The 14702-nt window shown below is 36.9% G+C and overlaps 1 protein-coding gene across 1 annotated transcript; it reads right to left on the bottom strand.

Moving 5' to 3' along the window:
- Window positions 1–1960: 1960 nt before the first annotated feature.
- On the bottom strand, window positions 1961–14544 carry LOC109415865 (peflin). Its single transcript, XM_019689811.4, has 3 exons — window positions 14344–14544; window positions 13827–14211; window positions 1961–2545 (listed from the first exon to the last, which is right to left on the bottom strand). The coding sequence occupies exons 1-3, from the start codon at window positions 14353–14355 to the stop codon at window positions 2319–2321; spliced, it is 624 nt and encodes a 207-aa protein (XP_019545356.1). The 5' UTR covers window positions 14356–14544; the 3' UTR covers window positions 1961–2318.
- Between the last annotated feature and the right edge of the window lie 158 nt (window positions 14545–14702).

Raw genomic sequence — 14702 nt, 5'->3', positions numbered from 1 at the left:
ACAAATTTCTCCAAGGATTACTTTTAAAAACACATCCACAGATTTTTCGATAATTCTTTCATGGACTCTTGCTGCAATCAAAAATTATTTCACAAAATCTTCCTTTAAACTTTAGAATGTCCTCCAGAGATTTCTCCAAAAACTCCTTCAGAAAGTATTGCACCTTTAGAAAATACTTCATTATGTTTGGCTACGCAGTCATTTATTGAACAAACGACGTTCTTTATTTGCCCGACGTTTCGACACGGGGATTGTGTCTTCCTCAGGTTGTAAATACAGGAGGAAGACACAATCCCCGTGTCGAAACGTCGGGCAAATAAAGAACGTCGTTTGTTCAATAAATGACTGCGTAGCCAAACATAATCAATTCCACCAAATCAGTCGATTTATCATCAGTTTAGAAAATACTTCAAGAATTCCTTCCGAAAAATCTTGCATTCATCTACGAATTTCTTTAGATTTGTTTTTCATAGAGATTCCTCTCAGATCTCAGATTTTTTCGAAGCATAAGGTTTCTTGTGGAAAGGGTGGTAGACATTCTTGCAGATATTCCTCTATGGATTCCTCCAGGAATTCATTGAAAAATGATTTAGGTTTTTTTTTTGGGGATTTCTTCAGGATTTTTTTTATTCCAAAAATTTCTCAAGAAGTTAGGTAAGATATTCCACCAGGAGTTTCAAGGTGGTTCTTCAGGTTTTCTTTCTGGAATTCCTTCAGAAAAACCATCTAAGGATTCTTAAAAAATCATGTTTTTCAGATTTTTTTTATGAATTCATTTACAATTATTTCAGACTTTTTAAAAGTTCGTCGGCGAGACTTCTTCAATATTCCTAGAATTAATTCATAAATTTTAACAGGGATTTCTTTAAAAGTTGTTCCATGGATTCTCTCAGAAGTTGTTCCAGCAGTTCCTTCAGGAATTACTTATGCGGTTCGTTCAAAGATTGTTCCTAAAATTCATCCATGGGAATGTACCAGTGAAGGGGCGCTGAAATCGGGGAACCTTGACAAACTAGCTCTTATGGAATTCGCTCCAAACTTTGGAATCTAGACACATATTGGTAGACTAGAAAGAGTGCAACGCTGCTTTGCACGTTTTACTCTCCGGATCCGAGGAACGATTTGGTGATATTGCCGCCGTATAACCACTGATGTCAACTGACATAATTGGAAACATTGCGACGAGAATATCTCCAAAGGATGTTTGCATTTGATATTCTCAGTAGCCGAATTGGCTGCCCAGCCCTCCTGCAACTTCTTGGTTACGGCGCGACGGTTAGAACAACACACGTTGTTCTAGACAAGACTGCATAGGCGCCAACTTGTGACGTAGTTGGGGGGGCAAAGCTCTCCAAAATTGAACAAAATTCAATTTTTTTTAGCTCAATGCATTAGTTTTCACGTAAATATACCTAAACTAGATGAACTGCGTCGAAATTTTACGAATTTGCTTGATTTTGAGAGGCCTCGCCCCCCCAACTAGGTCACAAGTTGGCGCGTATGCAAGACTGCATTTCATCGCACTGAATATACGCAGAATCGTCCACTGGAAAAGTGGTTTAAACAGTTCTAAAAATAGTACCTATTAGCAGTATTAATAGCAATTAAATTAAGATTATTCAGTCTGTTCAAGCTTAGCTGAAGATGTTGAATTAAATTAATTATTAAATTTCTTAAGAATCATGTCATCACTGTTTTATTATTTTTTCAATTGAAAAAATAAAAACTGCTTGTGCGTCAATGTCATTGATTACAACAAATATACTGAATCAACTACCTCCGTCCCGAGTTTTGAGAAGGAACAAAATCACGAGTGCGTAATCGCAGTCTAGCATCGCGGTACACATATGTTGTACACTTTTTTCCATGATGTCTAAAAATATCTATTCAACGGGAATAGTAGTAGGTATGGATGGATTTCTTTCGGAAGACACAAAACACCACACGCACGTCGGTCAGTTTTGTATACCTACCGTTCAGATTTATTACCAAAATAACCTTCACTTCGCACTTCTTCAAGCTGCGTGAATCTCGTTACAGAGCGCACATAATGGAACATGCTAAAATGCTTTGTTCTAAATAAATATATGTATAGTCAAAGTAGAAGAAAATTAACTCGTATAGTGTGTACAATTTTCCGCGATAACCGGGAAGTAGCCTTCTGCAATACTATTTTTACGTGAATGCCAGCGATGATGTGTCGTTGGAAACTCCTGATCTGGTCAGATCCAATAGTGTTGATTTAATAGCGTTTTAAACTTAATAGTGGGTGTTTTCGAATATGCCTTCGTCGACCAACCGTCGGTCCCATCCCGGTTTTAAGATGTGGTGGTCAGGGCGACGTTCAGAAAATCTTCAAATCCAATCGTGATTACTCCCTTCTGTTCCGTGTCCCTGGCGCGGAACGCCTCGGTGAAACGTTGGATCTGTACGCAAGTCACTATGAATTGATCAACGGAGATGTCCTTCCGATGCACTGGGTCGTTTTTCACGATCAGGAATTGGATGAACTGTGGCGAAAAGCGGAATCCCATTTGGGTCAGGGCTGGAAATAGAAATGATTATGGTAGAGGCTACAACATATGAAATGCTTTTCTAAAACTAAGGATGGAGTTTTGCAAATCAGAGCGCTATTTAATGCGAGCATACATCCAACTTGTTTCCGGAGATATAACGCCAAGAAAAAGGAAATTATTTGATAATATCATTTATATTTGTGGATTCAAAGAAGGAAGGAAACTACAATAAGGATCGGGATATAGACAGGTAGAGAAAAAGTTACCCTGGAAGAGGACATTAACGCATAAAAGTAAGAGGATTCAAACAACGCCCTGAAAACGACACTGTAAGAACGCATAAAGCGTAAAGAGAGTCTATAACTTTTTACCACGATAAGATCCTGAAAATTCAGGTTTTCGAAGTCAGTTTTATTTAATAAGTGTTGACCGAGTACCTACTGAAACGCAGTTGTGCAAATTTGGACAGTGAGATATCAAATGATACGAAATTCCATGATCTGATTCACAGCTATCACATACGAATGCATCAGCTTGATGAATATTCGTCATGTGATAGCTGAGTCAGCATTGGCCAGTCAATCCTTTGACCAGCATGCTGCATTCAGCGATGTAAGAATAGTCAGGTAACCATACAATGTGAGCAGCGTTTGCTGAATTCAGCTCCTCGATTTGAGTTCGACAAGCGATAACTAACTGAAAAACCTGCATTGACTGAAAAACGGTGCAGTGTCTGCCAAGTGCCAAAACTGATGTAGCCCTAGCTCACGAGAGTAGACACCAGCACCAGCTAGACCTTCGAAAAGGGAGCCATCTGTGTAACATACGATGCCGTCTAAAATACTTCTCTCCAGATATCCAGATGTGCATTCTTCGCGGGAAGGGCATTTCGTGGAAAATGTCCTAAATGGGATATTGCACTTTGTCCCAATTTATCAAAAGTGGAAACAACGAGGAATGTGTCGATCTGCGGTTCACATGAATTTCTTCTAGTAAAGCAAATACCCGTAGACGGTAAGCGCAAGAAAGTGCTTCTTTTTTTTAGATGAACGTGTAGTGAGACGTCGTCAAAGATAACTTCGAGCGCTGCCGCGGGAGTTGATCAGAACTCTCCAGACATCGCCATTAAGTACATCCTTTGGAGGTGGCCTAATTTTAATTGGATCGTTCTCACTTCGCCCAACACAAGTCATCTATAGGCCAATATAGTTGTGTAAATCCATTTGATATACACTCCCGTTCAAAAGTTTGGGGTCACCCCCTCAAAAACATGTCATTTTTTTAGGCCCATATCTCCGCCAATTTGCGTCCGATTTCAAAACCCAAGGTTTCATTCAAAAGATAATAAGTCAAAGAAACTTTGAACATGATTTAAAAGACACTTTTTCAAAAAAAAATTGTATGTAAACTTAACCCAAAGTTGCCAAATTTTCTAAAAAATGAATATAAACTTACGGCAGTGTCGCTGGAAGTTAGGTCAACCAAATTTTAAGATGAGAGCGGTAATATGACCCATTTTCTATTAGCTTTCAACTGCTTTTTACAGAACTTAGCTAAAAAATCTAGAAAAAAAGTTATTAAGTAAATTAATCCTTGATGTCATCGACCAAAAGTTTGGGGTCACCCCTCAAAATGCTGTATCGGCCAAAAGTTTGGGGTCACTATCGTAAAACATGGAAAAGTGATTTGGTGATATCTTCGTCATCTATAGTTCAATTTTAATTATTTTTGGCTCATTTCAAAGATAATTAACTAAATTTACGTTTGATGTCTTCAACTTAACGTATTTAACGATTTTTGTATATAAAAATGTTATGTAAAGTTAGCATATTTTACCACACTTCAAAAAATGAGGCAACTTTACGTTAAGTTTTAGTATGTAAATTTCAACAAATATGTGTGGTTCAATGTCTATGCAGTAAGTATCATTCATTTTGTTTCAAATAAGCCAAGAAGAATTAAAATTGAATGAAAGATGACGAAGATATCAACAAATCACTTTTCCATGTTTTACGATAGTGACCCCAAACTTTTGGCCGATACAGCATTTTGAGGGGTGACCCCAAACTTTTGGTCGATGACATCAAGGATTAATTTACTTAATAACTTTTTTTCTAGATTTTTTAGCAAAGTTCTGTAAAAAGCAGTTGAAAGCTAATAGAAAATGGGTCATATTACCGCTCTCATCTTAAAATTTGGTTGACCCAACTTCCAGCGACACTGCCGTAAGTTCATATTCATTTTTTAGAAAATTTGGCGACTTTGGGTTAAGTTTACATACAAATTTTTTTGAAAAAGTTTCTTTTAAATCATGTTCAAAGTTTCTTTGACTTATTATCTTTTGAATGAAACCTAGAGTTTTGAAATCGGACACAAATTGGCGGAGATATGGGCCTAAAAAAATGACATGTTTTTGAGGGGGTGACCCCAAACTTTTGAACGGGAGTGTACTTGGGTTTAAGACCCCAAGTTGTACCGAAAGTTCGCCGATATTGTCCGAAGGCCATACAAGCTTACTTGATTCTGAACTCAATATGAGGTGTTCAGGAATGTTTAGCATCATCAAGAATGACTCCAACGTACTTTACCTGTTCAGTCACATCAATTTCAGAATCAGTTTCGACTTTCCGTAAAAAGAACAATAGATGTTTTACTCGGATTAACCAGAAGGCCATATTGGCGACACCAACCCTCAACTTGCATCAGGTTGAAAAGGGTGCTCAACTAACAATGTTAGGTAGTCGTCGGCAAAGCCATAAGTAGGAAAACCGCTATTATTGAGTGCGGTGGCAAGACTCCCTCTTGGGGGCATTCACAAACACTCAATTTTCTAATCGCTGCTTGACGCAATATCGAGAAAAGATGTCGTTTCTTAAGTATTTGGCGAATTCAATTGGAAATCGATGGAGATATACCATGACTCCGTGCGGCTTACATTATGGCATCGAAAGGCACGTTATCAGAGGAGCACCCTCGATATCTGGGAAAACACTCAACCAAGATTGCTTTTGAGTGAATGCTTTCTCGATATCATAATCAACCTTGTGTAAAAGAGTCACAGTGGACTTTTCAAATTGGTAGGCATGTTGGTTCACATGAAGAGGCACGTTGGCAAGATGAACATCACCGATGTGATGATCCACAATGCGTTCAAAGCATTTCAGAAGAAAAAAGGTCAAACTGATAGGTCTGAAGCTCTTTGCTTCTTCATACGACGCACGACCCACTTTCGGAATAAACGTTACATTAATATTCCGCCAAGATTTGGGAATATACCGTGCAGCAAAACTGCAAACAAGCAGTTTTTTTTTTCAAAACATGTTTGAAACAATCAATTCTTTTCAGAAGCAAAATAAGATAAATCCCAACTGCTTCAGGAGATTTGAAAGGAGCAAAGCTATTTAGGACCCACTCAATGAATTCTATAGTTATAATACTCCGAGCCAAAGCCCAGAAAATACATCAGGTTAATACGAAGATGTAATATTTACACATCCGGGGTACTAAGTAAACATTCCAATATTTCCTCATCAGAGGAAGTGAAGTCGCTTTTTGTTTTGGCAAACGAAGTTTTGTGAGTTAAGAGATTTGTTTGCTGAAATAAGGATGAATTTATGACAAATTGATAAAACCCATAGATCCCTAGATAAAATATCGGAAGAAATTTGTGGGGAAATTGGCTAAATATTTATCCGAGTTTTCCGTTAAATATTTTCAAGAAATTCTTTTGAAAATTAAATAAAAAATTCTATCAGGAACTTATCATGGATTCCCTCTAAAATTTCTTCAGCATTTCAGAGTTTTGTGAATTTTGTTTCGGGAGGTCATGAGAACCTTCCCTAGCAATCGCTTTAGAATAAATTTTTGTTAAGTGTTCTTTCTTCGTGGTGATCGATCTGCAACTTCTCCAAAGATTGCTGCAGGGATCGACTAGAAATTCTCTTTGAATTTCGCAAAAACTACAACATCGGTTGTGCTACAAATTTGGCTAGAAATGCATGAAATTTTAAAATTCTTCCCTAATGGCATTAATACCTTCCTACATTAACATATTTGAAAAAGATTTATAGATTTTAGATTGTTTCCATGTTAGATGGGCGAAAATATATACTATATATAAAGAGCCCCCACCAAGAAGAGAAATGCTTGGCAAAGTTTCTTTGGAATCCTAATCAGACTGGTAGAGGATCTTAGGACAATACAGAGATGGCCCGATTGTGATACAAATACACTGAAGGGGTTGATGCTAAAATTTACTACCATTGTGCAGATTTTCAAGGAAGTTAACGCGGAAAAAAGGAGAAAATGTATAAATTATCTTTGAGGGATTTACATTTTCTGTTTGTTATTCCACCTCTGAGATATAAGTGATTATCTGCGTCCGGATTATAAATGGACAATGCCTTACCTTCGGAACTATAACGATGCAAATCTCCTGTTCCAGTGGACTGATCTAACTGAAAACTTAGTCGACTGTTCATCACATACAATCATACAAACGATCAAATTCTCAGCGCATTTCATGTATTAGAACTTTCATCAACTTTTATCAATTGGATTGGTAGTTACTGCTGTTGATAGGGGTTAGTGTTAGTGAACATGTTTCATGTTTTTCATGTGCGATGTTTGCCCATTCATAACTTTTGAATGTCTCTGCCAATTTTCATGAAATTTTAACAGAAGGTAGTTGATTATGTGTGTATTATGCCTCAAAAGTTTGATGATTATTGGTATAGCACTTTCAACAATATAATCGAAACAATAAGGGGTGCTGACTAATTGTTGTCTGAGGGGCTAAAATCACGTTCAGCCCCATTATATGTTTCGACTACAAAATTGTTGATAGTGCATCGATTTTTCTGAAATTTTGTTTATGCAAGTAAAGTAGATTGAGAGGTTTATGTTCAATATTTCAGCCATTTCCTTTATGAAATTCAAAAGTTACAGCGTTGACAAGCTAAACCAAAGCCTGTACAAAATTCAATTGCGCGCGTTCTACTGTTTCATTGTTACAACAAAAAGTACTGCACCGATTCACATGAAATTTTGCAGGTGAAATTAACACATCTTAAGATATTATCAGGCCAAATTTGAGCAATTTTTATTTATCTACTGCAGAGTTACAGCTATATTTCTGTGTCCTGATTATTGCGGATACAAGCTTTAAAATTATGCAACAACATTTCAGCAAGAATTTCTAATGGAACTCATGTAGTATTTCCTGCAGGAATTCCTTGGTGTAGTTCGTGGAGAAATGCATGAAGGAATGCTTGTAAGAATTTGTGAAGAACCACTGAAAGAATACTTGGAGAATTTTATAAAGAATCCCAGCAAAAGTTTCCCAGGAATAGCTTGAGGATTTTCTTAATATGTAAATCCCTAGAAGCTTTTATGAAGAAATCCCTGATAAATTTCTGAAAGAATCCATGGAAGGCTTTCAAAAAACCTTTTAAAGACATTTTGTATAGAATCAATGGCAGATTTTTGAACGGAATACCTAGAGAAATATCTGAAGAAGTTCCAAATTAAGAGTTTTCTGGAGGATTTTATGAGGAAATTCTTGAAAGGTTTTCTAGGGGAATTCTAGCAGAAATGTATGGAGCCATCTCTAATGAACATGGAACAATTTCGGAAGGAATCAATGGAAGGTTTCCTAAGCGAAATTAGATCTTTCTTCTTTCTGAAGATTACTGTATAAGAATTTTTATTGGAAACTCTGGAAAATTTCTTAAGAAATTCATTGAAGATTTCTCAGGGGAAATCCAGGAAAAAATGTGAAATAGAAGTATTAAGAAAACGAAGCATGGAGAATTTTTGAAAGAGTCTGTGCAGGGATTTCTGAAGGCATCCTTGAAGAACATTCACAAATTCATCACTGAAAGAATTTTTGAAAGAATATTTGCCAAAATTTCTTGACGGAGCTATGGAAGATTATTTAATAAACTCTGTAGATAAATATTAGGAGGGATCCCTTGACTAATTTCTGAATCAATTCCTATGTAAATTCCTGAAAATCTAAAGAAATAAAAGATGTATCGCGAAGAAAATCCTCTGAAATAACCTCAAGACATTCCTCAGTAAGAATGTTTAGGAAAAGGAACTTTTACTAGAATTTTAAAAGCATTTTGTTTTGCTTCTTCATTAAACAATTAAAATAGTTTCTCAAAACAAAATAGAAGATAAATTCCCAGGTAAACATCATGGTAAATGCTTAAAATAAACTAGGGAAATCTGAATTTTTGAGAATACGGAAAAACGTATAATTATATTATCAATCTCAAATACTGAAAATAGTGAAATCTTGATAACATTCAAGATAGCATCTACAGTCGAGTCTCCTATTAGACGCTGCCACCCCCTTTACGCCCACCGCAATTTCTCAGCTGTCTTGCATCCAATCCAACTGATTTTTTTAGAGCAGTTAGTGTTTATTAGTAGAAGTAAAAATCAGAACAATATCATCATTTGATATTCCTCAGTGAAGTACTCAAGATCATAATTAGCTATTGGGTTGTTTGACATATGAGATAAAAGATCAAAAATAAGATCAAAAATTAGTATGGGGAAGAACAAAATAATATCTCATTTTCATGTTATAAGATCAGACTAATATCTGGGGAGATCTGGGCTACAGCACATCTAATCAATATCATAAAATGATCTGACAGATGGATTAGAGTAAAAAAAAAGAAAAATGGCCGCGACCAGAACCGAACTTATGACCTTATGATTAATAAGCAGTGACATTACCACTGCACTACGACTCATATCTGAAAATAGGAGGTAACAAGAGCATCAAGTTCTACGTTTTCCAAGGTGTTTGCGAGTCATGGTAGTTGTGTTGGTTTGGTCCCGCCATGTTGTAGATGAGTGTGTGTGAAAGAACTTATTATGATCTTGAATAGTAGTTTTCAGATCTTACAATTTTCGGATGTTATAGATGAATGTGTCAAAGAACTGATTTTGATTTTGAGCAGTAATTTCCAGATCTTTCGATTTCTGGATGTTGCAGATGGAAATGTGAAGAGCTTATTTTGATCTTGAGCAGTATTTTTCAGATTTCTCAATGATAAATGTTCTATTGCAGAATATTAATAGTTTCCACCCAAAATTTGCAAACTGACGTGATGGTATGGAAAATAAAAATGAATTAAGGCTCAATTAGGAATTGTATGTTTTTCTAAACTAAGAAAGTACTTTTCTCTAGACGATTTCACATTTTATGTTCTTTCTCTGAATTGTTAACAAAACTAGTGATCCAAACTTAAAAAACGACATGCGTAGAAACATGTTTGGTTTATTTTGCGCCTAAAACAGGACGAATTTCCACCAATAGGACGCAATCAGTGAAGTACTAGATTGTAGAAATGAGCTGAATTTTTGTATGGTGAGAAGGGAAATTCTCAATCTCTGCAACGAAATGACGCAAAAAGCCTGGCTATTATTATTCCTTGCCTAACCTAATGGTGTTTGAGCAAAACTTTAGGTAACTGTGTTATTGTTTTCTCCATTTCTTGCAACAAAATTTTCCAAAGTTTTATTCCAACAGCACCAAGTAAGGCAAAGAATCATAATACCCACGCCTCCTGCATAATTTCGTTGCAGAAACGGAGAATTTACTATCTAGCCATAAAAATCAGCTAAAAATCTAGTATGTACTTCACTGAACGTGCTCTATTGTGAACTGTTGCCCAGAAAAACTTTGGAAACATTTAGAAGATCGTAGTCGGCACGACTATCGTCTGTTCGTACCTACCCGAGGCAGAATCGCTACGCAATTCCTTGGTTGAAACTCAAAAAGCTTGTCGTCTGCAGCGGTATGTTTTGTTGAATCTAGAATCAAACGGTCCGTTTTTCGAAATGGACGTATTTTGCTTAGCGGGCCGATAAAGTTCCCAAATTGTCCGGTTAGTCATTTATAGGATTCGAACCACATATGCATGCTCGACATCGAGGTCCAGCTCATGTTGTCATCGGACTCAATTGGTAAGCCTCTGCTGGTTTACTCACAGTAAAATAAAATAATTATAAACTGGGATTAAGAAATGTATCAGTAAAATCAGCATATATTTTTATGCCTTTTTAAATAAAAGCAAGTATCGATTATGTGCATTTTTGTGCCGATTACTCTGTTATTTTTTTTTCAATTGTCGCATCCATAAGCCCGCTTATTAAAAATGAAGGCCACTTCTACTTCCTTTTTGTCCCAGTGCTCGTTTGTAAAATTTGTGGTGTACATAAGGGAACATCTATTTATTATGTAACGCTTAATTCGATATTTTTGAACTCGGTGGTTGGTTCATTAGGAGCTGGCGGAATCCATAATGTGTTTTTGTATGATAACTCCAACTTTTTTGTATGGGTCGTAACGCTAGGCTGTATTCCCTATTTCCCTGGAGCGTTACGGAAATTATTAAACCCCTATCTCCTGAAGCGTTACGTTATTTGGGGATGGCGCATAATGAAAGTTGAAAACTTAAAATAGTTTTTATGCGCAATGTTGGGAAATTTCGACATTTATACAGCGGGTTGCACTAGGCTATCCAAAGATCAAATTAAGTACTAATTTTGAAATCATATCACGATAAGATATTGAGCAGATATTTGGCAACTTTTTGAATATCTCATCAATATTATATTAAGATATGACAACAAAATTTGATCGTTTTAAGATATGATTATGATATTCACGTCTACCCGGGTATAGACAGAGCCGTAGCATGCGGTTGGCCAGGTTGGCCCCCGCCAAGGGCGCCAGCTTCAGAGGGGCGCCGAAAAGGCCTAAGGCTAGAAGAAAACAGGATTATGCTGTTGTTTCCTTGAATGTTATCAATTAGATTAAATTATTGACAGTATCTAAGATTGATCATGTGTTTTACGTCCTTCCGTATTCTCAAAAATTTAGATTTTTCAGACGATTTTAAGAATGTGCTTTTTCATTTCGAAAAACTATTTTAGTTGTAGGAATTCCTTCATAAATTCCACCAGGTATTTGTTTGGATTTTTTTTTCTAATTTTCTTTCTAATTTTCTAGTTTCTAAATTCCTTTAGAAATTCCTCCAAGGAGGCCTTCAGGAAGTTATCTAGAAGTTTTTTTCAGAAATTAGACTAAGGATTCTACCCTATATTCTTTCCAAGGATTTTATTGAATAATCTTCCATAATATCTCCAGAGTTTCAATATTTTTTTACAATTCGTATAGTGATTCCTGCAAAAAATATCTCTAAGGACTAGGTGCCTAGAAACCCTTCAACAGATTTTGTCAGTAATTCCTCTATGGATTCTTTCTTGAGAATACTAAACAGGTTCCGTTAGAGATCCCAAGAATTTTTTATGGAAATTCTTCCAGTCTTCTATGATTTTTTTTAGAAATTCGACCAAAGTTTCCTTCAGAAAGTCATTTATAGATCCCTTTATAAAAAAAATCTATCACATCGATCAAAAAAACTTCCATTGATACCTTCCGAAATTATTCCATGCTCACTAGGGATTGCTCCATATATTTCTGATAACATTCCGGTAGAAAACCTCTAATGAATTTCCTTATTAACTACTCCAGAAAATCATAAATTTGGAATTCATTTAGGAATTTCTCCAGGTATTTCGTTGGAAAATCTGCCATTGATTCCATCCAAAAAAATCTTAAGGTTTATTTTGGAAGCTTTCCGTGGATTCTCTCAGAACTTCTTCCTGGGATTTCTTCATAAAATTTTCTAGGGTTTTTTTAATTCCCCAAAGACTCCTCAAGGACCCTTTTCAGGGATTCCTTCTAAATTTTCTTTCAGAAATTTTCCCAAAAGTGATTCTCTACAAATTCTAACATTCCTTCAAGTATTTCTCCACGAACAGCTCCTGCAATTCCTTCAAGAGTTAGTCCATGAATTCCATTTGAAATTCTTGCTGAAATTTCTCCCGAATTTTCATCAAGTATTCCTCCGGAAATTTCGGCAGAAATTCCCCCAAAGATTCTAGCATAATTTATGCTCGTGATTCCAGCGGGAATTCTTTCAGAGATTTCAACAAAAACTGATGTAGAGATTCCTTTAGAAATTCCTCCTGGTATTCAACTATGTCCATGTTTTGTCTAATGATTACTGAACATTTTCTTACAGATCTTTTGGGATATGTTTTGAAAAAACTTCAGAACATATCTTTGGTGAAGTTATTGAAAAATTTTGGTGGAGCTGGGTGGAGCCTATTGAACTAATCGCCGAAAATTTATGAAATGCATCATTTGGAATCCTCAACCCCTATAACTCAATTAAATATTTTTGAGAACAAAATTCAGTTTAAAAATCCAGAAACAAAAATTCAAAAAATACTGTGAGATTTGCTGAAGAAAATTATGCATCATTTATGTTATAAATATGTAATGTATTATAAGAAAACAAAAAAAATCGAGGGGAATTTGTTTCTTAGAAACACTAAGTGCAACTTTTAAAGAAACTTTGAAAAAAAAAATGAATAACTACAAACTCAGAAAATTACCAATGTCGCGGGGCGCCAACCTGGATGCTTGCCAAAGGCGCCATGGGACTACGCTACGGCTCTGATTATAGACTCATCACATACAAAAAATAAACTAAATTTGTTAAAAGACAGCCTGGAAAACGTGACGGGCGTAAAGTGGGTGGCAGCGTCTAATAGGAGACCCGACTGTACATCATCCTGTTTTCTTATAGCCTTCAAGGCTAAGCCTAAGGCTGCCTTAGGCCTTTTCGGCGCCACTCTGTGGTTAGCGCCCTTGGCGGGGGCCAGCCTGGCCAACCGCACGCTACGGCTCTGGCTAACTGCAGGCATAATGGACACTTGGCATAATAAAGGGTGCAATTATATTATGTTAAATGTCAATTATGCCAAATGACCGTTATACCTAATATCTTTATAATAATTGACCTCATATCAAACGGCCTTAATGCCAAATGTCCCGCTCCCGCCACGAAGATATTCTATGCCCAAGGATGTCAAGGAACTTTTCCCTACGAAAAGATCCTGGACCGACCGGGAATCAAACCCTCCACTCTCGGCATGGTTATGGTGAATTTGAACTTTACAGCTTTGGCTGTAGGGGCCCTTTTGAAGTTTTTTTTAACACACTTTACTTTGGAATACTCTATTGAATTGATGGGGTCCAATCATATTCTCTTGCCATGTTAAATCGGTAACACAAGGTGGTCCTACAAATGTGTTTACATCTGCGAATTTGTTCAATAATTTATCGCTTTCCATCGTAATTACATCTTGTGGAACAACTGTCTAGGAACATGAGCCATGGAGGTAAAAGTTCACCGGTAGAAACAGAAAACCTACCTTGCGACAGTTCCGCCTCCTCGATGTGTCCGGATGCATCCCGGTCGTAGGTCTTGAAGATCTGCAACCATTGGTTGATGTAGTTGTACAGCTTCTCAAACTCGTAGATGTCGATCGTTCCACTCCGGTCACGATCAAACATTCCGATCATCATGTTGCAAGCGGTATCGGAGAAATGATCACCCCGACCATTGATCAAGGCAGCTTGCAATTCCAGACTATTGATCTTCCCGGAATTGTCCTTGTCGACGTTGCGGAAAATGTTTTGAATTTCGGGACTGACGGCAGCTTGTTGGGGCGGAGGCGCATACCCTCCATATTGGCCAGGGTAACCGCCCGGCTGCTGTTGCCCGTAACCTCCGTACTGCTGCCCTGGATATCCACCCTGTGAGTATAGAAAAGAACGCCACAGAATGAATCACGAACTAAACTGGAGCGTCACTTTCTTATCAACTTGTAAATCATTTTGGATCAGCGACAACCCGATCACACTATTAAATACTAATAACTAACGTACTTGATAAGCCATTTGGGATCGTTGAGGTCTCTAAGCTTGTTGATATTCAATGAATACACGCCTCTCACGCTATGAATGAAACTTTTTCAATGAAAAGTGATTTTACACACTGGTGCAAGTGCAAACTCTCGTAAATCCAGACGTGTAAATTTGTAAACTGAACACTCCGCTTACTCGAACTGAACTTCTCACTCATCAATGAAAATGAATGAAATGTCAGACAGGTGCTACCAACAAATAGTCAGGGTCGTACTCGGAAGACCTTCCGAGAACGGAATCCAAAATGAGTTTAAGGTGCTCTTCGAGGTGCTCTTTAAAAAACATAAAAATACCAAAACTGAGGTCTCAATCAACGTACA

This window comes from Aedes albopictus, chromosome 2, assembly GCF_035046485.1.
Source record: "Aedes albopictus strain Foshan chromosome 2, AalbF5, whole genome shotgun sequence".
NCBI classification, from domain to species: domain Eukaryota; kingdom Metazoa; phylum Arthropoda; class Insecta; order Diptera; family Culicidae; genus Aedes; species Aedes albopictus.
This window is presented reverse-complemented; position numbering and strand designations above follow the sequence as displayed.

Coding starts and splice junctions, on each gene's coding strand:
- LOC109415865 (XM_019689811.4), bottom strand. Junction 2,546..13,826: donor GGAGGCGGAACTGTCGCAAG/GTAGGTTTTCTG, acceptor TTCTATTTCCAG/CCCTGACCCAAATGGGATTC.